The 26,334-nt window shown below is 41.4% G+C and overlaps 1 protein-coding gene and 1 non-coding gene across 3 annotated transcripts in view; one reads left to right on the forward strand and one right to left on the reverse strand.

The window, feature by feature from the left end:
- Positions 1–4,526: 4,526 nt before the first annotated feature.
- Positions 4,527–4,689, forward strand: LOC120362326 (U1 spliceosomal RNA). Its single transcript, XR_005578269.1, has one exon. It is a non-coding gene; the product is annotated as a U1 spliceosomal RNA (small nuclear RNA).
- Positions 4,652–26,334, reverse strand: part of RPIA (ribose 5-phosphate isomerase A) — a 62,548-nt gene continuing 40,865 nt past the window's right edge. Inside the window, exons 4-9 of one of the 2 annotated variants that reach the window (XM_074397107.1) lie at positions 26,149–26,208; positions 23,890–23,954; positions 22,811–22,879; positions 21,545–21,686; positions 20,166–20,265; positions 4,652–7,787 (exon numbers count right to left, since the gene is read on the reverse strand). In XM_074397107.1, the coding sequence (XP_074253208.1) occupies positions 7,690–7,787; positions 20,166–20,265; positions 21,545–21,686; positions 22,811–22,879; positions 23,890–23,954; positions 26,149–26,208 (534 nt within the window). In that variant the 3' untranslated portion in view covers positions 4,652–7,689. The remainder of the gene's footprint in view (positions 7,788–20,165; positions 20,266–21,544; positions 21,687–22,810; positions 22,880–23,889; positions 23,955–26,148; positions 26,209–26,334) is intronic. The other variant, XM_003942513.4, reaches the window with a different exon arrangement.

A 26,334-nucleotide genomic window follows, 5' to 3' on the forward strand; every position in this document is an offset into this window, starting at 1 on the left:
AAATGTCAACAAGAATACAAAATTTAGAGAGGAAAATAAGTGAATTGATGGAACTGAAAAACACAATACGAGAACTACGTGAAGTATGCACAAGTTTTAACAGCCGAATTGATCAAGCAGAAGAAAGGATATCAGAGGTCGAAGACCAACTTAATGAAATAAAACAAGAAGATAAGATTAGAGAAAAAAGGATAAAAAGGAATGAGCAAAGTCTCCAAGAAATATGGGACTATGTGAAAAGACCTAATCTACGCCTGATAGGTGTACCTGAATGTGACGAAGAGAATGAATCCAAGCTGGAAAATATGCTTCAGGATATTATTCAGGAAAATTTTCCCAACCTAGTAAGGCAGGATAATATTCAACTCCAGGTAATACAGAGAACACCACAGAGATATTCCCCAAGAAGAGCAACTCCAAGGCACATAATCGTCAGATTCACCAGGGTTGAAATGAAGGAGAAAATACTAAGGGCAGCCAGAGAGAAAGGTCAGGTTACCCACAAAGGGAAGCCTATCAGACTCACAGCAGATCTCTCAGCAGAAACCCTACAAGCCAGAAGAGAGTGGGGACCAATATTCAACATCCTTAAAGAAAAGAATTTTCAACCAAGAATTTCACATCCAGCCAAACTAAGCTTCATAAGTGAAGGAAAAATAAAGTTCTTTGTGAACAAGCAAGCACTCAGAGAATTCATCACCACCAGGCCTGCTTTACAAGAGCTTCTGAAAGAACCACTACACATAGAAAGGAACAAACAGTATTAGCCTTTCTAAAAAATACCAAAAAGTAAAGAACATCAATACAATGAAGAATTTACATCAACTAATGGGCAAAATAGCCAGCTAATATTAAATGACAGTATTAAACTCACATATATCTATTAATTCTAAATTTAAATTGACTAAATTCCCCAATTCAAAGACAGGCAATTTGGACAAAAAACTAAAACTGTATGCTGCATCCAGACCCATTACACATTCAACGATACACAAAGACTCAAAACAAGGGATAGAGAGAGACTTACCAACCAACTAGAGAGCAAAAATAAATAAAAAGCAGAAGTTACAATTTTTGCCTCTGATAAAATAGTATTTAAAGCAACAAAGATCAAAAGAAGCAAAGAAGGACATTATATAATGATAAAAGAATCAATGCAACAACAAGAAGAGTTAAAGGTCCTAAATACACACGCACCCAATACAGGAATACCCAGTCATACAAGACTTACAAAGAGACTTAGACTCCCACATAATAATAGTGGGAGACTTCAACATTAATCTTAGACAGATCAATGAGACAGAAAATTAACAACGATATCCAGGACTTGAACTCAGATCTGGAACAAGTAAACATAATTAACATTTATAGAACTCTCCACTTTACACAAAATATACACTCTCATCAGTACCACATCATATCAACTTAGAAGTTTAAACAAAATGTTGGTTGGCTCCTTGTTTGTTACTCTCTTCCCTCATTTTATTTCATGTCTCCATTATTAAGGACAATTATAGGCATACCCATATTTGGACTGCATTCTAGCCCGGGCAACAAAGCAATACCCCCATTCTCTCTCCCTCTTCCTCTTTCTTCCTCTTCTTTATTCTTTAAAAAAAATAAAATAAAATAAAATATAACAAGTGTTTTGTATACAAGTAATTTTTTATATTTTTGGTATGAATTAGTTCATTTACTCTTCAAAAAAATGCTAACAGATACTATTATTTATAGCCATTTTACAAGGAGGAAATTGAGGCTTTCAGGTGGAACGATGTCCTCCAAAAGCTAGGAAGTAGGAGAATGGAATTTCAAACTTAGGTTACTGTCTTCATCAAACTTAATCTTTTTCAGAAAAAAAGCAAAAAGAACAGTATATTGAAACCAAAATATTCATTTAACCTGAAAGGATGGGCTTCTTTTTTCCTGGAGTTAAGGTCACTTACAAGGTCAAAATGTCATATGCTGGAAGCACAGATGAAGGTTTCAGTTCAAATTGAGGCTATCGAGTGGACCTCCCTGGGGTAGCTTTCCGATTGACTCAACTCTCTGTGGGTTCTGGAAACATCATAAGACTACAGAACTCCAGACTTGCTCCAAGAAATGAGAGCCTTAATAAGTCAGAATGGGACTATGCACGTCCCTCTTGAATTCTAGCTCTGTGTTCTCCGATGCCGTAGACACTCACCACGAGTGACCACGGAGCACTTGGAAAGTGGCCAATTCAAAACGAGATGTGCCGAAGTTAAGTACACATGGCATTTTGAAGACTTCAAGGAAAAAACATGAAATAATCCTTATGGGTTAAAGTAGTAATATTTTAGATATTTTGTTAAATAAAGTATTTTACTATAAAATGAATTTTGCCTGTTTAACTTTTCCAGTATGGAGACTAGAACATTTAAGACTACGTGGCTGGCATTTCTATCAGGCATTGCTGTTCCTGTTCACACCTCTGCTGCCCTGGGCCCAGCTCCCTGTGGGCTCTCGCCTTTTGAGTGCTTCTCATGGGTTCACAAAGAACCCAGTGGCAGCACCACTGGCACAGAGGCACAGGGGCCAGATGCAGCTAAGCCCAGAGAACCGAGCCCTCGAAACTTCAAAACTCACTGGTGACTGGAAACTGGTCTCACCCTTCACTGAGAACAGTTTCTGAAATAAAGGAGGATGCACGCCATTCCCCTATTTGAAACTCAAGTTGGAAAACCCCCAAACCTGGGAACCCTCAAAATGTATTCTCTCCGCAATCAGGGAGCATTCAGAGATATTATTGCCACTGGGTTGAGGCTGAACGAGATGCAACCAGCCAGGACTTCAGTTCCGACAGAGCTGCTTCCTCTCCCACCTTGCTGCTGAGCAGACATCAATTATCAGTGATTGGATGTAATAGAATGTGGTTTCAGCACTGATCTTATTCATCTATATAATGCATTGTCCGAAGACAGCAGGCTTTCCTTTCCCGGGAAGTCTTTTCTTTCACTCTTTGGATTCTGCCTCCACTGCACCAGCCATGTGAACTGTCACACTTCCATCCCTCTCAAAACACCATTACAGATGTTTATTTGCTGAGGCCAACTTGGGCACATTTGAATACTAGGCTATATTGGAGTGTTTTGCTGCCATGCAATACAACCCAGTTACTAAAAAAGCAAAGGCATTGAACCTATGTTTAAAACCTCAGCTCATCTGATTACTGGGTTAGTGGAGAGTGAAGGCTGATGCAATCCTAAATCTGGCAGGTTCAGCTACTAAGTGTGACAGGAAGTGAGCAAAGTCAGGCATCTGAGAAGCAAGTCACAAGAAATGGTTGTCATGGCATCAACGAAATCTGGTGACATCTTGGGGTATCTGGGACCTGACTCCTACACCCCAGTGCTAGGTACACACAAGTGCTCAATATCAGTTAGTCAAAGGGACTGACAAACTCAGTGTCAGTGAAAGGGTGAAAGAGTTGTTTATAGAATGCCCAGGCCCTCTGGAATCCGAGGGGATTCTGCCATATCTTCAGAGAGAGAGCAATGTCGCCCTTAACAGCTGGAAGCTGGTCTAGCTCTATCAGTCAGACTTCAGTATTGCTATAAGCTGGCCTGGCACCCACAGCCAAGCCATGACGTTCTTGTGTGGAACACAATTTCACACAATATCAACACCAGACAAGGCCAGTCTGTGACTAATGGATGAAGACAAAAACAAGACCATAATCACACAGACAAACATTGTCCACATCACAAAAATTGCCCAACATCACTAATGAATAACTTCCTTCTTTACCAATGGTAGCTTTAGGCTCACTCCACTCTTCTTGCCTTCCAGGTAAGAACAGTTAAGATATCCAGTTATATTAGCCCTGCTTCCTGACGGCATCCAATCCAGAGCTAAGCTCTGTTTCCTTGAGCCTAAACTCTCTAAGTTCTAAGGCTGAGATAACTGCAGCTGCCCATGGCATGTAATTTCCCTTATTCAACGGGTAAATCCAACTTTGTTCAACTGTGTGTGTGTTCTGAATGATCTTTGGCTAAACGGAATTGACAGTCCTCAGCCATAAATGCCCCTTCGCAGACTAGCAATGCCTCTGGTAGCCACTGTGCCTAAATCACAGGGAGAAAGGAGGAAAATGAAAACAGATAATGGAAGAGAGAAAGCAATGGTTGTCATGTTCCATTCCAGAGTGACAAATAAAGATGACTTCTACAAAGGCCACTATCCTGTGGCCCACCCAAGACTATACGCAATGTTCTACTCCTTCCTCCTACTAAAGATGACAGAAATTGATCATCTTAGGATTAACCATGAGCCTACACACACAACCCAACCATTCACTAACTCCAGTACTTTAACAAATTACTTGTTACTCAAGTTACAACTGATGGACACAATTAAGGAACACAAACTATTCAAAGCCCTATAACCACCTTGAAGTAGGAACAAGGCCTAGAACCAGAGAAGTCTGGCTTGCTTTCCAGTGTGTGACCTGAACAAGTTACTTAAACTAAGCCTCTGTTTCTCACTCGGCAAATTAAAAGAACTAACACCTGGCACGGAAGATACCATAATCACGAAGGTGGTTTTCCGAGGGCGAGGCTTATCCATTGCACTCCGGATGTGCTGACCCCCTGCGATTTCCGCAAATGTGGGAAACCCGACTGCATAATTTGTGGTAGTGGGAGACTGCGTTCATGCTCTCCCCTGGTAAAAAATAAAATAAAATAAATTTTTTAAAAAAGAACAAACACTGTAAAGGTGACATGAGGTAACAATGGAAAAACCCAAATAGTGCCTAGCAAAAATTCAGGTTCAAATACCATAGCTCCCCGCTTCCCCTCCTTGCCACTTCAGGATAAAAGGTTGAAACTACTGAAATATAATAGTTCAATAAAAATAGTACATCAAAGCAAAGCACTGCCCCTGAAATGAAAGGTAACATCTTGGAATGATTACTCCAAAATTAGCTTTTCTGTGAAAGTCGCCTGCCTCCATAAGAATTTTCCCATAAAAAGTTGCAACACACCATCTCTGGCACTTCTTAAGACCAACATAAGAGTATCCTCCCAGACAGTACAAAACCTCCAACCTGAAGAGCAGGGGTTCCGGGGCTGGCTCAGCCACTTACTAGCTCTGTCTGTGACAAGTGACTTATCCTATTCAGACCTGTTTCTCTGCCATAAGCTGACAGTTTATTTAACATTAAATAAAAGTGCTTTGATGGAGTCAAAGCCAGCAAAGACTGCACGTAGGAAGCTGTCACCAGAGTCACCTGTCAACCACTTTCCCCACTCAGAGCCCATCTCTTGCCCACCTGCCCACCGTCTTCCTCCAGTTCATCATTCCTGTCAGGCTCACCAGGCTGGAAGCCCGTGGAGCACAGGCAGATCTTAACCATCTGTGTCCCATCCTCCCCCTCCCACTAGTGCCCACTAGGAATTGGCCAATGATGGAAGCTCAAACAGTTTGATCAATGAAGAATATAAAAACTTAATGAGAAGCTGTAGCTGAAACCAAACTGAACAGATTTTATTCAAATCAGAGTGATTTTCCTCCTTTGATACTTCCCAAAGTGTGACTGCATACCTTGGTTATAAACATTTCCCAAAAAAAAAATTTGCAGCTCACCCTTGCCCCTGAGATTCATCATTAATCACATGTACTGGCATGTGGGTCACATGAAAAAAATTATTTTTCTAACTTATTCCATCTAACTCTCCAGAAAGATCACATTTAATGAGTTTTAATGAAGAATCTTTAGTCAAAATGTACCTTGCTGTATGTGTGCCTAAAACATAGGTGTTTTGTTTTCTTCAAGAGAAGGAAAACCTAACATTGACATTCAAAGGAACTGCAGATCCGTCACAGGTGCGAATGCTTATGAAACCCACAGAAAATTTACATGTGATGTGGTGCATGCAGGTGTTTTTCAGAAATTCAGCTTAACTTTGTTGTTTATCTTTATTCCTAAATTTAATCCATGCCACAAGACCTTTAAAGGATTATTTCAAAAATTAGTTTTATCAAGATTTCTCAGCTAAGATATAATGCCCATTTTGTGTAAAAATTATAACCCAAACCAAATAAAAGAAAAATAAAGCACTCTTAACAATATGTAAGGCAACTACTTTTAAAGAGTACTTTGAGAGTGCAGAGGGAACTCTGAAAGAAATAAGCATCTATAATGCTTTCTCTCCTGATTAACTTTTATTCTGCAACTTGATTTAGCAAGAATTCAGATGCCAACAAGTCTGATCGTTATTATCCAAGCTTCAAAATAGAGGGTAAACTGAGAGAAATGACTGTTTCAAGTAGAAATCAGGGCTCTCAGCATCACGACCTTTTAACAAGAGGATGGATTCCTTTGAGCCTCGTCTAGAATGCTCACTGAGCTGGTCAGGCCTTTCCTTTCCCTACGAGGCTCTTTTCGGAGAGTTGACTGTTTATTAAGCAAACTACAGATTAGAGTTGGGGGCGCTAATGAGGAAATTCAGGTTACCTGTTTTGCTGATTATCAGCTTCCATAACTAAAGAAGTTTTGACTAACATAAAATGTGGAGATAATCTGTGACTTTTGTTCATCTGTATTAGCCTTCATGAACAAAGAAAATTAATACCTTGCCTGACAAAGGGCTATAGAATATTTCCTTAGATAACTGACATATCTGGAAGATAGTTTTCCCAGAAATAATGGAAATATTTACCCATTCTTTGGTTTAAGATTTCTTGAGTGAATTCCACCCCATACAGATCTGATATACACTGGGTGGGCAAAACTGATTCCCGTCCGTCTTGGCTTTCCTTCTGTGGCCATTCAAATTCAAATTCTAAAGTAAAGACAAAAGAGTCAAAATGGCACCACACTGTTTTATTTCAACCTGCAAACAATATAAAGAGGTAAGGGCTTCTGACACCAAACCATGCAAGAAGTAACAGAGAAAAATATTAACAACAAAAAGTAAATCATTAAAAAATCAAACAAGTACTTCACATTTCACAGCAGTGCTTTGGCAGTACTGGCAAGCATTTCTGATCAATTTCTTCCAACAGCAGGGATATGAAGAAACCCCCAGATCTTAGCAAGAGTATAACCACATTTTCTTCCCAATAGTTTATACTCTCAAGTCATTCCATACTACACCGCTCCACTCCACAGTTTTGTAAATCTGATCTTAAGATGTAACCAGGTATTATGTGTGCTCACAGTGAAAACTAACTAAAAACAAAACAGAAGACAGCAGACAAGTAAACAAAGTTTCCAGTAAGGCATCAGGAAATCACTGCTGGCTGAGCCCCTCATTTTATCAGCTTAAAGAAGTTTTGATTTCTATTTCTCAGCAAACCTAATATTCAGAAGCTTTTACCAGCAGATTCAAGTCAACGGTTTTAAAGACAGTCCACCTCTCCTTTTTTTTTTTTTTTTGTAAATGTTTCATATAAAACATGAAATCAAGTTCTACTTTATTTTAAAAAACTGAGTATTTTAATAGTAAAAATATATGTTTATATTTCTCTTTTTAAAAAGACATTTAATAACAATACTTCATAAGACCGAATTTAACTTCCCCTCCCACTCCCCTACCCTGTCCCTCACAACCAGTTGTCCACCCTGGCAGAGATACATTAAGGCAAAGGCTCCTAGAGAGGTACGTCCACCTTGGCTGTGGGCTGGAGACTCAAGATGAACACACTCTGCTCCTCGCAGGGTCAAGAGAAAGGCTTCTCCCTCATGTTAACTGAGCCATCCTGCATCCCGAAGTAGACTCTCTCAGCCATGTTGATGAACAGGCCTGTGTCCACCACACCTGCAGGACAAAGGACAGAAAGAAACATTATGTTTCAGTCTCCCAAAGCAAAAGAGACTCAAAGACCGCAGAGTCACGAGAAGCAACTGTCCTACACAGCAGTGGATGAATGACAAATCTAAAGCCTTTCTCTCCCACAGAGCAATGAAAAGAGATTCTGATTATCTTTATTTCTTCTTGCCACCTCTTTCTTCCCTCCCACCTTGGCTTTCTTTCTGTGCCCAAACATGCCAAGCTTTGTCCTTCCCTGGGCTTTGTTCATGCTGTTCCCTCTGCCTGGACAAGTCACCATCAAGCACTTCAATGGCTCATCACTGTCATTCAGACATATCAGATGGCAAGTCAGCCTCTACAGATCCTCCATGACTACTGCAACCAAGGAGCTCCACTACCAGTTATTTTCAATCACACTATCAGCCTTGAAAGATTTCCTCAGAAAGGGAGGAGATATTTGCAAAGCATAATACCTGACAAAAAACACACATCAAAAATAGAAACTTACAATTAAGAAAAAGACAGAATCCCCACAGAAAAACAGACAAAAAACTTGAACAAGTACCTCACAAAAGAAGTTATCCAAAATGGCCAATAAACATTTTAAAAGATGCTCAAATTCATTTGCTGAAGGAAATACAAATTAACATTACAAGATACCACTACACACTCACCAGAGTGAGTGTAATGAAATTCTGCTGGGATGTAAAGGCACTCATACCCATTGACAGTGGAGGCTGAGCTGGCAAAACCACTTTGAAAATGTTATGAGTACATCTTTCAAAGCTGAACATATTCATACCTAACCACTCCACAATTCTATTCCTAGATATGTAACTGTTAGGCATATATATGGTCATCAAAAGACATGTATAAGATGTTCATAGTGGCACTTTTCCTATTAGCTACAAACTGATAATATCCAAATGTCCACTGAGAGTAGAACAGAGGCTGGGTATGGTGGCTCATGCCTGTAATCCCAGGAGTTGGATGGAGCTCCAGACGGAATTGACGGAATTGATGGCAATTTGGTTCCATCTAACCCAGGAGTTCTACACCAGCCTGAATAACATAGCACAGAGATGGCAGGGGAAAAACACACACACACACACACACACACACACACACACACACACACACACACACACATTTTTAAAAAATAAATAATTAAAAAAAAAAAAATTAGCCAAGCATGCTGGCACATGCCTGTAGTCCCAGTTACTCGGGAGACTGAGGTGGGAGGATCACCTGAGCCCAGGAGCAGAGGTTGCAGTGAGCCATGATTATGCTACTATACTCTAGCCTGGGTGACAGAGCAAGTTTTTGTCTCCAAAATAAGAAAGAAAAAGAAAAAAATAATAGAGTAGAATAGAGATATAAACTTTTTTCCACACACATACAGATGATGGAAGATGATTCAGAAATGAAAACAACTACACACAACCTTTACCAAAAATGTTTACATATACACACACATACTTCAATGACATAACACTTTAACTGTGAGAGAAAAAGTATGATGAACCAGGTATGCAGGGAAACAGACACCTGCACACACTGCTGACAGAAGGGTAAGTGAATACAAGCTATGGATGGCAATTCACTTCCATCTAACAAAAAGCACAGACACATTAATCCTTTCAACCGGTGATTCCCTGCTAGCAAAAATTTGCAAACATAAGTGACCACTAGTGGTGATCCAGTTTAGTAATGATATTATATAGCTAAAGTGAAATACATGCAGTTATTCAGGGGGAAAAAAAGGAGCAAGGAAGGTCTTTGTAAGCCAATATGTAATAATCTCCAAGACAGGCAAAACAGAAAACAGAACATGTATAAAGCATGCTACCACTAGTGTAAAAAGGGGTGGGGTGGGAGGAGTTGCAATATGTCTGTTTATGAAAGACTTTTCAAAGGCCACACAATTTTGGTAGCACTGCCTGCCTCCAGATAGGGTAACTAGTTGGTCAGATAAGTGATGAGTAGGACTTGCCACTGTTTAACTCATAATTTTAAACTACATAAATTCAAAAGGATAAATAGAACGAAACCTTCCAGGAAAATGGCAGATAGGGACAGGACTAATGTGCAGACCCTCCTTGGATGGACAGAACAGCATGTAGAGACTCACACTGTGAACATTTGCTCCAAGAACCACCACAGGAACATACCAGGAAAACCAAAAGAATTCACAAACCCTTTGAAAGAAGTGGCTTGCTGCTGCAAACTCCACAAGACAGTCAAAAAAGTGTGAGTTCCCAAAGTGTGAGAGGGGAAAAAGTCTGCCTCTGAACAAACATCCCCACTGGGGAACCTGAAAAATTCAGATCACAGGAGAAGGATTTAACCTTACCTAGAGCCGAAACGGATTTAGAGCTGAGCAAACTATAAAAGTAGAAGCAGCAGCAGGAAGAGCCGTGTGGGCACTCCTGGTTCCCAGCTCGAGCCCAGGAAAGTCATCTCTGGCTTTAACTCACAGGGGTCCTTGGGGAAGAAAAGTCAGCCAGCAGATTTGGGAGGGGACACAGGGTGAAGGAAGCTTCTAGCTGAACTCTATAATAATTTCAACTGAGCACAAATTTTCCTGAGCAGCCACAGCCGAAGGTGCAGGCAGGTAGGGAGGGGCAAGGCCTGAGAGGCCTGCTTGCTTTCTCAGCAGGGAGGCTTGTAGCCTGGGTCAAGATCTCTGCCCTGCTCACCATGGTGGATATAAATGCAGGGCATGATGGGAGTGAAACTAGCCTTGCTGGCTGTGTGGCAGTTGGGTGAGGCCTGTCACTGCTGGCTTTCCCCTACTTTCCTGGCAGTCTACATGAGACAGAAAAGGCAAATCGCCCTGGCAACATAACGCCATTGACTTGAGAACCACCCTGAATCCCCCACAGTGGCCACAGCAAGCCCCACCCAAGGAGAGTCTGACTCGGACCCACCTAATTCTGCCCCAACTTGATGGTTTTTCTCTACCCACCCTGGTAGCCAAAGACAAAAGACATAAACTCTTGGGAGTTCTATGGCCCTTCCCATCACCTAAGAAACCCGAACACTTAACCTGGCCAATGTAGGACAAGCTTGTATCCCCCCTATACTACCACAGCTGTTGCTTTCTTGAAAGCACCACCTCCTCACTGAAGGCCAACCAACTCAAGCCATTACAGAAACTCATAACAGAACAACCCTGCTCCAAAGAAGGGGAAAACAACAGCCAATTCCATCGCCTGCAACATCTTTGCTAACCAGAGATCCTGAGTCTGTCCACATGACAACTTCACTGCTAGCATTCAAGAAAACCAGTGTACTAAACAAAAATACAACCAGGGACTCCTACAGAGTCCACTTCACTCTCCTGCCACCTCCACCAAAGCAGGGGCTGGTATCCACAGCTCAGAGACCTAAAGACAGATCACATCACAGGACTCTCTGCAGACGTTCCCCAGCACCAGCCTGGAGCCCAGTAGCCCCACTGGGTGGCTACACCCAGAAGGGCACAACTACTGCAGTTCAGCTCTCAAGAAGCCTTATCCTTAGAGGAAGAGCACCCAGCAAGGGATCACCCCATTGGACAAAATAATCTGAACAGCAGTCCTTGGGTTCCAGATCTTTTCAATGAAATAGGCTACCAAAATGAGAAAAAAATCAGAAAACGAATTCTGGTAATATGACAAAACAAGCTTCTATGGCACCTCCAATAGATCGATCACACCAGCTCTCCGGTAACGAATCCAAACCAAGAAGAAATCTCTGAATTGCCAGATAAAGAATTCAGAAGGTTGATTATTAAGCTAATCAAGGAAGTACCGGAGAAAGGTGAAAACCAACCTAAAAAAAAATTTAAAGACTCTAGAGAAACAGATATTACAAAGAAAAGACAATCAAACTTCTGGAAATGAAAAGACACACTTGAGAAACGCAAAATCCACAGTGAAATTTCAACAACGGACTAGAACAAGTAGAAAAAAAGAACTTCAAAGCTCAAAGACAAGGCTTTCAAATTAACCTAATCCAACAACGACAAAAGAAAAAAGAACCAAAAAAATGGACAAAGCCTCCAAGAAATTTCGGATTATGTTAAACAACCAAATATAAGAATAACTGATGTTCCTGAGGAAGAAGAGAAATCAAAAAGTTTGGAAAACCTATTTGAGGGAATAATTGAAAACTTTGCTGGTCTTGCTAGACATCTAGACATCCATATAAAAATGCTGGAAGAACACTCAGGAAATTCATTGCAAAAAGATCACCACCTAGGCATATAGTCATCAAGTCATCTAAAGACAAAGGAAAGAATCTTGAAAGCTGTGAGGCAAAAGCATTAGGTAACCCATAAAAGAAAACCCATCAAATTAACAGCAGATTTCTCAGCAGAAGTCCTACAAGCCAGAAGGGATTGGGGTCTTATCTTCAGCCTCGTTAAACTAATTATCAGCGAAGAATTTTGTGTCCAGTGAAACTAAGATTCACAAATGAAGGAAAGATACAGTCATTTTCAGACAACTGCTGAGGGAATTTGCCACTACCAAGCCAGCACTATAAGAAATGCTAAAATGAGTTCTAAATCTTGAAACAAAAATTCAAATTACAACTAAATAGAAGAACCTTCTTAAAGCATAAACTTCACAGGGCCTATGAAACAATATCACAGTGCAAATAAAAAAAAGGTATCCAGGAGACAACTACCATGACGAATAGAACAGTACCTCACAACTCAATATTAACGCTGAATGTAAATGGCCTAAATCAGGCGTCCCCAAACTTCTTACACAGGGACGAGTTCACTGTCCCTCAGACCGTTGGAGGGCCGCCACATACTGTGCTCCTCTCACTGACCACCAATGAAAGAGGTGCCCCTTCCTGAAGTGTGGCGGGGGGCCGGATAAATGGCCTCAGGGGGCCGCATGCGGCCCGCGGGCCGTAGTTTGGGGACGCCTGGCCTAAATGCTCTACTTAAAAGACACACAATGAACTGGACACAGTGGCTCACTGCTGTAATCCCAGCACTTTGGGAGGCCAAGGCAGGCTGATCACCTAAGGTCAGGAGTTCGAGACCAGCCTGCCCAACACTGGCAAAACCCTCTCTCTACTAAAAATACAACAAAATTAGCTGGGCATGGTGGTGGGTACCTTTAATCCCAGCTACTTGGGAGGCTGAGGCAGGAGAATTGTTTGAACCCAAGAGGCAGAGGTTGCAGTGAGCCAAGAACATGCCATTGCACCCCAGCCTGGGCAACAAGAGTCCAACTCCAACTCAAAAAAAAAGATATACAATGGCAGGACGCAGAAAAATCCACCAACCAAGTATCTGCTGTCTTCAAGAGACTCACCTAACACATAAGGATTCACATAAACTTATGGTAAAGGGGTAGGAAAAAACGGAAAAGACAAAGAGGAACCTTACATAATGATAAAATGATTATATTTTATAATAGTCCAACAGGATAAAAGGATAAGTCCAACTATATTTAGTTCAATCCTAAATACATATTCGCCTAACACTAAAACTCCCAAATTTATAAAACTGTTACTACTAGGCCTAAGAAATGACATAGACGGCAACACAGTAATAGTGGGAGACTTCAATACTCCACTGACAGCACAAAACAGGTCACCAAGACAGAAAGTCAACAAAAAAACTACACCCTGGAACAAATGGCCTTAAGAGATATCTATAGAACATTTCACGTAACAACTACAGAATTTATATTCTTTTCATCTGCATGGAACACTCTATAACATGGACCATATGAGAGGTCACAAAACAAGTCTCAATACATTTAAGAAAATCTAAATTATATCAAGTACTCTCACAGATATAATTGGAATAAAATTGGAAATCAACTCCAAAAGGAACCCTCAGAACTATACAAATACATGGAAATTAAATAATCTGGTCCTGAATGCTCTCTGGGTCAACAATGAAATCAATACGGAAATTTAAAAACTATTTGAACTTAATAATAATAGTGATACAACCTATCAAAACCTCTGGGATACAGCAAAAGCAGTGCTAAGAGGAAAGCTCATAGCCTTAAATGCCTACACCAAAAAGTCTGAAAGAGCACAAATAGACAATCTGAGGTCACAGCTCAAGGCACTAGAGAAACAAGAACAAACCAAACTCAAAATCAGCAGAAGAAAAGAAATAACTAAGATAAGAGCAGAACTAAATGGAATTAAAACAAACAAAAAATACAAAAGATAAATGAAACAAAAACCTGGTTATTTGAAAAGAAAAACAAAATCAACAGACCATTAGCAAGATTAACCAAGAAAAGAAGAGAGAAAATCCAAATAAGGTCAATTACAAATGAAATGGGAGATATTATAACCACGGAAATACAAAAGATCATTCATGAACATCTTTATGTGCATGAACTAGAAAATCTGGACATATACAATGCTCCTAGATTAAAGCAGGAAGAAACAGAAACTCTGAACAAATCAATAACAAGCAGGGGTACTAAAACAGTAATAAAAAAACAGTCAACAAAAAAAGATCAGAACCAAGTGGACTGATAGCTGAATTCTATCAGACATTCAAAAAATTGGTACCAATCCTACTGAAACTATTCCAAAAGATGAAAAAAGGGGGAAATCCTCTCTAAGTCATTCTATGAAGGCAGTATTACCCTAATGTCAAGACCAGGAAAGATCATAACAAAAAAAGAAAACTACAGACCAATATCCCTGATGAACTCAGATGCAAAAATCCTCAACAAAATACTAGCTAACAAAATCCAACAGCATATCAAAAAGATAATACACCATGATCAAGTAGGTTTCATACCAGGAATGCAGGGATGGTTTAACATATGCAAGTCAATAAACATGATACACATATAAACAATTAAAAACAAAAATCATATGATCATCTCAATAGATGAAGAAAAAGCTATGACAAAATCCAGCATCCCTTTACTATTAAAACTGTCAGCAAAATCGGCATAGAAGGGGCATACCTAAAGGTAATGAAAGCCATCTATGACAAACCTACAACCAGTATTATCTTGAAAGGGAAAAGTTGAGAGCATTCCCCCTGAGAACTAGAACAAGACAAGGATGCCCACTTTCATCACTTCTATTAAACATACTACTGAAGTCCTAGCCAGAGCAATTAGACAAGACAAAGGAAGGGCATCCAAATCAGTAAAGAGAAAGTCAAACTGTCGCTGTTCACTAATAATATGATCATATACCTAGAAAACCCTGAAGACTCATCCAAAAAGTTCTTAAATCTGATGAATGAATTCAGTAAAGTTTCAGGATACAAAATTAATGTGCACAAATCAGTGGCACTGCTGCATAACAACAACCACCATGTAGAGAATCTAATAAAGAACTCAACCTCTTTTACAACAGCTGCAAATATAAAATACTTAGGAATATACCCAACCAAGGAGGTGAAAGATCTCTACAAGGAAAACTACAAAACACTGCTGAAAAAAAAACACAAAGAAATGGGACCCATCCCATGCTCATGGATGAATAGAATCAATATTGTGAAAATGACCAGGTACTGCCAAAAACAATCTACAAATTCAATGCAATTCCCATCAAAATACCACCATCATTCTTCACAGAATTAGAAAAAAAAAAAAACTTAAAATTCACATGGAAACAATAAAGAGCCCGCATAGCCAAAGCAAGACTAAGCAAAAAGAACAAATCTGGAGGCACTACATGATCTGACTTCAAACTACATTATAAGGTCATAGTCACCAAAACAGCATGGTACTGGTATAAAAACAGGCACACTAACCAATTGAATCAAATAGAGAAGCCAGAAATAAAGCCAAATACAGTCAACTGATCTTCAACAAAGCAAATAGAAAGATAAAGAGGGGAAAGGACACCCTATTCAACAATGGTGCTGGGATAACCAGCAAGCCACATGCAGAAGAACGTAGCTGGATCCTTATCTCTTACCTCATGCAAAAAAAATACAAGATGGATTAAAGACTGAAACTGAAGACCTGAAACTATAAAAACTCTAGAAAATAACATTGGAAAAACCTTTCTAAACATTGGCTTAGGCAAAGATTTCATGGCCAAGAACCCAAAAGCAAATACAACAAAAATGAAGATAAATAGGTGGGACTTAATTAAACTAGAGAGCTTTTGCAAGGCAAAAGGAACAGTCAGCAGAGTAAACAGACAACCCACAGAGAGGGAGAAAATCTTCACAATCTACACATCTGAAAAAGGATGAATATCTAGAATCTACAAGGAACTCAAACAAATTAGCAAGAAAAAAACCCATCAAAAAGTGGGCTGAGGACATGAATAGACAATTCTCAAAAGAAGATACGCAAATGGCCAACAAACATGATGAAAAAATGCTCAACATCACTAATGATCAGGGAAACGCAAACCAAAACCACAAAGCAATCCCACCTTACTCCCACAAGAATGGCAATAATTAAAAAATCAAAAAATAATACATGTCGGCATGGATGCAGTGAAAAGAGAATACTTCTACACCGCTGGTGGGAATGTAAACTAGTACAACCACTATGGAAAACAGTGTGGAGATTTCTTAAAGAACTCACAGTAGAACTACCATTTGATCCAGCAATCCCACTACTGGGTATCCACCCAGAAGAAAAGAAATCATTATATGAAAACACATTTGTACACACGTTTATAGCAGCACAACTTGCAACTGCAACAATAAGGAACCAATTTAAATGCCCATCAACCAACAAGTGGACAAAGAAAGTGTGGTGTATATCTAGATACACACACACACACACACACACACACACACAAACAAACACACACCAATGAATACTACTCAGCCATAAAAAGGAATGAAATAATGGCATTCACAGCAACCTGGATGGAGTTGGAGACCATTATTATTATTATTTTTTGAGATGGAGTTTCGCTCTTGTTACCCAGGCTGGAGTGCAATGGCGCGATCTCGGCTCACCGCAACCTCTGCCTCCTGGGTTCAAGCAATTCTCCTGCCTCAGCCTCCTGAGTAGCTGGGATTACAGGCACGCGCCACCATGCCCAGCTACTTTTTTGTATTTTTAGTAGAGACGGGGTTTCGCTATGTTGACCAGGATGGTCTCGATCTATTGACCTCGTGATCCACCCGCCTCGGCCTCCCAAAGTGCTGGGATTACAGGCTTGAGCCACCGCGCCTGGCGCGGAGACCATTATTTTAAGTGAAATAATTCAGAGGCGGAAGGCTAAACATCATATGTTCTTACTTATAACTGGGATCTAAGCTGTAAGGATGCAAAAGTGTAAGAATGATACAATGGACTCTGGGAACTCGGGGGGAAGGGTAGGAGTGGGATGAGGAACAAAAGACTACCCACTGGGTACACTGTACACTGCTCAGGTGATGAGTGCAACGAAATCTCAGAAATCACCACTAAAGAACTTACCCATGTAGCCAAAATCACCTGTTTCCCAACAACTATTGAAAAATTTTAAAAATTTTAAAACTCCCAAAGACAGCTCCCAATAAACAAACAGAACAAATAAGATCGAGTAGTGATCCAGCAACAAAAAGCCAACAGATAGAGCAAAGAGCTGCTGAACATAAATAAAGGTCCCTGGCGCCAAACTGTGCCTATGCAACTGGATCCTTCCAAAGATTGCAGCACAGCAGCCACTCAAGACCCATTTTTTTCAAAATGTCTGTAATATAAGGAGAAAGGTTCCACTGATCCAGATCCAAAAGAGAGTCAAACCAGGTTCTGAAAAGGCTTTAAAGAAAGAGCAGAGATGAATGAGCAGCAGTCTAAGGAAACACTTTAGAGCAACTTCTCTTTAAATTACAGAGATACTGGGTGTGACTGGCCTCCTCCAACTCCCCAATAAAATACAGTGGAAAGGACAGAGGATGCCAAATGTGAACCTAAAGGAAAGAACTCCAATAGCCCTGGCCCTTCAATAGAGAGTCACTCTGCTCTGGGTGGAACCCAACAAAACATCCAAGAGAGTTGTTCTCTAAGCGCCCTCACATACTGCGTATGAATGCACATGGAAACGGATCAACAGGGAAACTCACTCTGCTTCTCTTCTCCTGATATTGGTCCAGCCATGAATCTAATGGACTCAATCAGGAAAAGAGAAAATGAGAAAAGATACAGCAAACCACTCTGATCATCCTGTAGATATCGCATTACATAATAACTAGCCTCTTTTATCATTTTCCTCACTCTAAGGTCTTCATAAAACTCTGAACTTCTCTAGAATGCAGCTTCTACACACTGTTGTCTGAAGGATCACATGAGGAAAATCTCCTTGCAGAGGACATCCCAGAATCTTCACAAGCCAAGAAAGGTCTAAGCAGGAGCAAGAGTGCCACCTAGTGGGCAATGCAAGAAATTCACCCATACCACACCCACATTTGAGCCCTTTCCTCCTGGGGCTCTGGGTTTGTTTGCATTATCACCAAAGGCAAGCTCTCCCATTTTACTAACAGTGATCTGCAAATCTCTCCTTCCTACCTTCTTGGTTCTTTAGTTCTTCCACTAAAAAGAGAACACTAACCAAGAGAATGAGTATAAGCCAACTCAACTTTTTGGCTTAACGTGGTAAAAGACTGTCAAAGACTAAAATAAAATAACAGACTAAAGTAGAATTGGGGCCAGGCACAGCAGCTCACACCTGTGATCCTGGCACTTTGGGAGGCCAAGGCAGACGTTGAGCCCAGTTCAAGACCAGCCTAGGCAACATGGTGAAACCCTGTCTCTACAAAAATTCAAAACTTAGCCAGGTGTGGTGGTGTACATCTGTAGTCCCACCTACTGGGGAGGCTGAAACAGGAGAATTGGTTGAGCCCAGGTGAGCTGTGATCACACCACTATACTCCAGCCTGGGTGACAGAGTGAGATCCTGTCTCAAAAAATAAAGTGGAAGTGGAAGAATTAGCTTTTCATTACACAGCTTATATTCACACTATTTTCAATCCCAACTAGCACAGGTATATCTCAGAATCTTAGTATATTTAATTAATGGTAACAATAGTACCTTTCTTTCAAAGGATATAGTCAATCAACAAACACATCCTCTTCTGTAAAGGGCACTGTTTTAACTCATTTAATCTACTCAACAACCTTATGAGGTAGGAACTAGAATTAACTAACCCCTTCTATACAGAAAGAAACTCAGGCACAGAGATGTTAACTGCTAAAAGGTAACACGCCAGAGCATAGCTAGGTTAGGATCCTCATCCAAGAATAGTCTGCTCCACTAAACTGGCCTGATAGGTTCTGTCAGCCAGTTCTGGCCCAAGAATACTCCACGGTAAGGAATATTCCTTGTTAGACTCTTAGTCTCACAATACCCTAAGAAGCTGATACCTCTCAGGACTACCTCCTCCTTATATCCCCCTTGTACGAGACCACTTCCTCCAGCCTGGATTAGGGCTCTAGCCTCGTAACTCATCTCTACACTGCCCACACATCCTTCAGGTAGAAGGCTCTTACTCCATCATTCCCTGGCACAGCTGCGTTAGAGGCTTCCCATGGCTCCAAACGCTGATTTCACACAGCCTCTCCTCACCTGGTGCTTCACAAGTGAGCACTGAACATTCAGGGTCTAGTGGCAGACAACTTGGGGCACCCATCTTGGTGCTGCTGTCTTTGGGCAAATGGCTTAACCTTCCTTGGCCAGTGTCCTCCTTTATAACTATCTCATCAAAGTGGGAACCAAAGGAAACATTTTTAGACACTTAGCACCATGTCTAGTTTACATTATGCTACAGCATGGGTGAAGAATGACCTCTACACTATAGAATATCTTCACATTCCCCAAAAGAAGAAAGTTTTTATGCACTCTAGACTCTTAGTATTCCTCTAGTAGAATTTAGCACATTCTGTCTTACTTGTAGGCATGGCTTCTACACAGACACACACAGATTTCTCCAGGTTTACATCAACTCTCCTTGAGGACAGATTACATGTCCTCTAGATTAAAGTGTCCCCTGTAACACACAGCACATCTTGCCTGTGGCCATCCATCCAATGAATGTGGATTAACTGAGTCACCTTTCCCCACTGCTTAAGAAGAGAGCCCACAAAAAGAGGGCACAATCCAGCTCCTGGAAGGAAAGGTTCTACCCAGAGACAATGACTTTGTTTTAAAGGCAAGCCCCCTCTGAACTTCCATCAGCTTCAGGACTATCCCAACTCAAACAGGCTGTGAAATGCACAAGTAACAAAGCTGCTAGGTAAGCAACAATTGTTGGGGGAAGGGAATATGGCAAAGGAGGTGAAGTTAAAAACCCCAAACATGGTATAAAGGGAATTATTCTTTCCAACCAAGCCTTACAAAACCTATGTCCATTATGCTTTCTGTGGCCAGATTTAGGGGCCAGTTATGAAGGGCATGGGTGTATATATGCCTGGTGAATGCCACTCATGTTACCTGGTATCATTTTGATAGCTGTGTTCACTTCACTCCATTTGTGTACCCGGTCAAACTTCCAGTCCAAGATAAAATTCCCATTATCTGTCACCACAGGACCCTAGAAGATAATTTTCCACAGTGACCAAGGATGCAGATACAGGTAGGCAGAGAAGGACAGGAAAGTAGAAGGGATAACCAAAGACAAGCATGCATTTTAACCAGCTCCTACTTTCTGCTTTCTAGAAGGTGTGCTGTGAAATAATAAGCAGGAGCTTTGAAATCAGACTTAGATTGGAGTCTTTTTTTTGAGAGAGAGAGAGAATACAAGCCTCTTAACAGAAGTATCAAGTTATTTTTACTCACATGAGCTCCCACTATGACCATGTGAACATGTCACAATTATTACCACATTCCTATCTGATTTCTGGTTCATTGTTCTTACTTCCTTAAGTTACTCCATTCATTGGTCCTACCTACTTCCTTAAGTTACTACTTGACTAATAAGAAAAAGGGCAAGAAACAAGAATTCAAAAGATAGTAAGAACACTAGCAGCAACATGGCTTTCTAAGAACTCTGGCAGGGTCAAGGTCAAACAACTTCTCCATTTCCTGTTGCATTTATTTTACGCGCCAACAGTCTCAACGTCAGTCTGAACGTCAGAGCACTGTACAACCACTAGGAATAGAACTACAGTTTTTTTTTTTAAGTCACAGAAACACTGGGGACAAAATATATCAAAATAAACATGTATCAGGGTAGGGTAACAGATCTTTTCTATATCCTCCAAACTTTTTATGTAGTTACATATGTAACTCTAGATAGCTTTTGGATACTGTCTTTGCTTGTTTAAGTTTAAAACGGGGAAAAAGTTCTGTGCAATCCACTTTAGAGAAGCTAAAGAGAAACACAAAAAATTTGGACCATCTGGAGTGTATTCCTGGGGAAGAGTTCACATACCCCAAGAAATTCTACTTCTTGTCACATTTAACCACAGAATGAGAGGAAAGAGGAGGGAGAAAAGAAGTTACATAATGGAGCCTAAAAAACTTTCTGCTCTAAACAGGTTCCCAAAGCCAGTGTTTAACAGCTGCTAATCAGGGTGTTCCAGGCCTCAGCACAAAGGTCAGAACCTGAGGGACAGAGTAAGAATCATTCCCCTGTCTCTACAGAGTAGATGCACTGTATTAAGTGTGGTCTTGTCTACATGAGTTTGAATACAGAAACTAACACAAAGCCAATTCTCTAAAAATAAACAAATATATCAATTTTTAAAAAAAATAAATAAAACCCAACTGCCTGGTGAAGGCACAGAGGACCTAACTGGAACAGAAGGGAGGACACCACACTGAAAACGTGAGTGCACCCAACACACCCCAGGCCCAGTCAGGCCACTCACAGCCTTGTTGACAGCCATTCGAAGTTCAACCACGCCCCCAAACTTCTGGCTCACAGCTCGGCTCACCGGGACGTAGGCCATTGGGATGACCTCAATGGGGATTCCCTTGTGCCACTGATCACCAAGATTCTTCGAATCTTTCCTGGAAAGGAGTCAAAAAGTACAATAAAAGTAAATTAGCTCAACAGTACAGGCAAACACCAAATTCAGGAATGGGATTAATTAGATGGTAGGAAGGCAAGGAAAGTGATCAAGGGCAGTAAACGTGGGGCTTCAAATGAATTAGCTGTTTCACTATACAGGAAAAGAGCTATCTGAAATAAATATGATAAAAATGTTAAAATCTGATATTGCAGGCTTGTGGGTATGTAGGTGTTTAATATTTATGCTTGTCCTCTAGCTATATTTCGCAAGTAAATACACACATACACATATTTGAAATTAACATGCTCAGCACAAGTGCTTTTGACCAGACTCCTTGAAGAAGCATCTGAGAGCCCGGTCAAAGACCATCAATGACACCAGTCATGTGCGGCAAACCCTGACCCAAGAAGAAGCAGGGCATGCTGAGTCACTGCTGGTAGGCAGGGCACACCCTGCTTCCTCTGAGGCTCCCTGTGAGGATCCAGTGAATGACACGACACATGAGAGCATGCTCTGCTAACAGGGTGACAAGCTGTTTTCCCCTTTCCACTGAACACATGAAATAGTGCTAGAGGGCCGGGCGCGGTGGCTCAAGCCTGTAATCCCAGCACTTTGGGAGGCCGAGGCGGGTGGATCACGAGGTCAAGAGATCGAGACCATCCTGGTCAACATGGCGAAACCCCGTCTCTACTAAAAATACAAAAAAATAGCTGGGCATGGTGGCACGTGCCTGTAATCCCAGCTACTTGGGAGGCTGAGGCAGGAGAATTGCTTGAACCCAGGAGGAGGAGGTTGCGGTGAGCCGAGAGCGTGCCATTGCACTCCAGCCTGGGTAACAAAAGTGAAACTCCGTCTCAAAAAAAAAAAACAAAAAAAAAAACCCAAAAAACGAAATAGTGCTAGAGATCCTGGCTGCAGATAACAGTGATGTAATCGGCAACATCAACCTTCAGCCTGGAAGCAGAACATAAAGTCTCCTAGACACTGTACTAAGCCCTAGCCATCAGTCTCAGAGAATCAGAGTCCCTGCCGCGCTCCATTTCCTCTTTCACTAAAATGAAGATGAAGCTTGGGGGTCCGATCTACCTCGTCAGTTGGCAGCTGAGACACCAGAAACTGTACCTGAAATCAGCGATCACAATGAAGCGACTAGCATAGCCAGCCACAATCTTCTCCTGGGTTAGGCAGCCTCTGTGGATAGGAAAGAAGGAAATGAACATAGGAGTAAGACAAAAATCTCAGTTTGGGAACTAAGGTCAAATACAGGAATCCCAAATCCACTCAATCCTGACACTTAAAGAGAAATTTAACATGTAATTTTTAAACGGACAGCCCCAATGCCACCATGCTGCTGCCAGTAAATGGACTACAGAAGTATTACCCTGTGTCTAGGAGAAACCTAGAAAGCAGACAAGGTTCCCATTCAGGCAAGGCAATTCCATCCAAATGCATCTGAGAGGAAGCATTGTGTTCAGGGAGACGTCAACTGAAGATGGTGTGAATGGGAGGGTCTAGAAGCTGAGGAGGGCATGCTTTGGACAACCTGCCCTACAGACTATTTGCCAACGAGGCGATGAAGTGGAGAGAGCCCAGAGCACTGAATCAGCAGATAGGGGTCCAGTTCTACCTCTAAGGTTTAGCAGCTAAATTATCTCACTTCTGCAGTTGACAGAAAAGTGATTTTAAACAAATGCTGTATCACTCAATAGTCTGCTTGATTATAAGAACCAGCAGAACAGGATTTCACCTTTTTCAACTCACCATTCCCATCACTTCCCAAATCGGCACTGAAGAAATACCCAACTAATGTTTTCCAAAGGAACAAATAATACCCCTAACTGCTCAGAGGTTAGCACAGCTTTAAAGCAAAAGTCACACATGGGTACCCACAGACCTAACAATCTAGCCCAGTATAATTTTGATTTGCCTTAAGTTTTTAAAGTTTCAATCAACAAAAGAACACAGATCCACAGAGAATCCATTACGATAAATAATCTCACTAAAGAGGCCAAGGTTGTCACTAAATTGCTGCTAATGACCAGAAATGCTGAGCTGAGTCTAAGGCCAGATGCTATCAACATCCTAGGAGAAAGACAAACTTCCATATGTCACAGAGGCAATTTGTTTATTCTGTATCCATATTGCTTTGCTAAAGATTAACTGGCAGATACTCTTGAGCAGGAAAGCCCCTTAACACTCACCCGCCGCCCTTGATGAGATTGAGATCAGCATCTACTTCATCAGCACCATCGATGGCAAGGTCAATCTGTATGGGGGGAAAGTAAAGATACAAAAACCACTGGAGGGGAGGCTTTGTGCTGAGTCTGAGCATGCAATAGTTCCTCAGATACTCAGCAGCCCTATTAGCTAATTCCAGTACTCCCACTTAACAAATCAAGAAATTGAGCTGCAAGAGGTTAAGCTGCTCCACTAGGATCAAAGGGAAACAGCACAGGGCTTGGGACTCTAACCTGGTACAGTTTTTACCCACAAGACTATGTTCCCTCTTCTCGTTGAGGGGCTTCTCTGTGGACAAGCTTCAGTTATTTAGAGCATGCATTTGCAGTGTGGTATCACCGCCACAAGAGACAAATATTGGTTGTTGGTGGGGGAATAAAAAATCTTAAGACATTACATTGAGTTTTGGCCCACCAAAGGGCCAATATAGCAATATCTGTGCTACTAAATTCCAATGAAGGTGAGGAAATGCCCAAAAAAAAAAATAACTGATTCAGAAGTCTCTACTAACTGTGAGCAAACTCACAGGCAATTTCAACTGGACATCAAGATCAAATGAAGAGATACATAAGGAAGTTGATATGTTCCTGAACTGGAAATCATATGGAGCATTGCCACTAAGACCCCACTTGTCTGGGCTCAATTAGGAAGCTCCACCATACCCCCAAAAGCAGTTGAGGGGCAAACGAGTTCACCTAGCTTTCAAAATTCAAAATCAAGAAAGTGACACATTTCTCATCACTCATGGTACTCTGCATGGACAATGCAGGAACCCCAAGCACATTTTTAAAGACAGCAAGCAGTATGCAGGGTACAAATTCTATTCATAGCACAGTTACTAAATTGCTTGGTATGGCTGGCATGGCACAGGTATAAAAATACAGTTCCTACTGCAATAGGACTACTAAAATATATATATATATATATATACAGTTCCACATGGGTCACGCTTGCTTCCAGCCTTTTACAGATTCCAGCCTTTATCTGAAGTTACAGCTGGCACTGCCCTCTCCAAGCCTGCATTAACCCCAGAGCCAGGCTGCACCGTGGCAATTCTCTGGGGTATGGAAAGTGGCAACCTTTTCTGTCTGGGCTCCAGGCCCACCTTCAGCCCAAACCACTCTCTTCACAGCTGCTGAACACATGATCAGCCTGTGCCCCTGACTCTGCCCACAGAAATCCCCAAGTCCTTCCCATAGTTCCTACTAACCCCTGTGAGGCCCATGTGTACCACAGAAATGTGGGTTACTAGGTCACCATCAAGTCTCAACCCCCAGACTGGTTTTCCAGGTGCCATTAAACTACCCCACTTTTCCTATCCAGCTTTGTTTTCCCTCTCCCCACTGGGCACCAATGCTGTCCATTTACTCTGTCCTATCACCCCAGCCAGTCTGAGCAATGTCCATGCACCCACAGCCCCACGTGGAACTGTTCCTGTAGTTCCCACCTACCACTCTCTGAAAGTGTTCTTCTCTACTGCCCTTGCCACTTGGCCTTTACAGCTCAATTCAAACTTTACCTCTTCCCATGAAACTCTTCTAATTAGCATTAATCTAGAATAGATGTGTCTGAGTTCAAATTCTGATTCTGTCACTTAAAAACTGCGGCCTGAGGAGTATGACTTACCCTCTCAATGCCTTTTTCACGTCGATAAAATGGGAAAATTATGGTACCCTATCTTTAAGAATACTGGAGATAAAATAGTTTAATACAGGTACAGCAATTAGAAAAAGCTGATATGTAATAATGGCTCAGAAAATGCCAGCTATGGTGTGTGATGCTGCTCACCCTCACCAACTGCAGTCTCCTCTGGACTGCCCCTGTGTTAGTCTTTACCACAAAACTTACCATGTTTTCAAATGTCCATGGCTGCCTCAGATGAATCTTCCTTACCTCCACTTAGGGGCAAGCTCCATGAGCTGGCTCACTCTTATACCTCTGTACAAAGACCTCAAGAAGCCCTCGATGCAGCCCTGGGCCCACTTCCCTTCACTACATTCACACTGACCCCTCGTGGTTAAACCACAAGGAACATGGTAAAAACGAACCACCTCGGCACTTGTGACCTCAGCCAGAATTAATACTCAGGGTCCCAGGAGAAAACTTAATACAACTGACATTTTCCTTAGATGTGACAAGACATCTGGAACCCACAAACAAGTGACAGCCACGAAAAAGTGGAGAGAAACACTCAGCAGTCTGTCTCTAAGTAGCGATCTTACCTCTGGGTGTCGATCCAGGTCACTGAGGGTCAAGCCATACTGCAGGATGAGCTGACGGGCCTGTGGAGGACAGGGAAGAGCAACAGTGATCATTTACTTGATCTCATGGCAAGGATTCTTAGAATTCTGTTGGATTTCAGTGTTCCACGTCCTGCCCAGGCTCTCTCCCAAAATCCAGCATAGCCC

The sequence above is a fragment of the Saimiri boliviensis genome, chromosome 1, assembly GCF_048565385.1.
Source record: "Saimiri boliviensis isolate mSaiBol1 chromosome 1, mSaiBol1.pri, whole genome shotgun sequence".
Lineage (NCBI taxonomy): Eukaryota > Metazoa > Chordata > Mammalia > Primates > Cebidae > Saimiri > Saimiri boliviensis.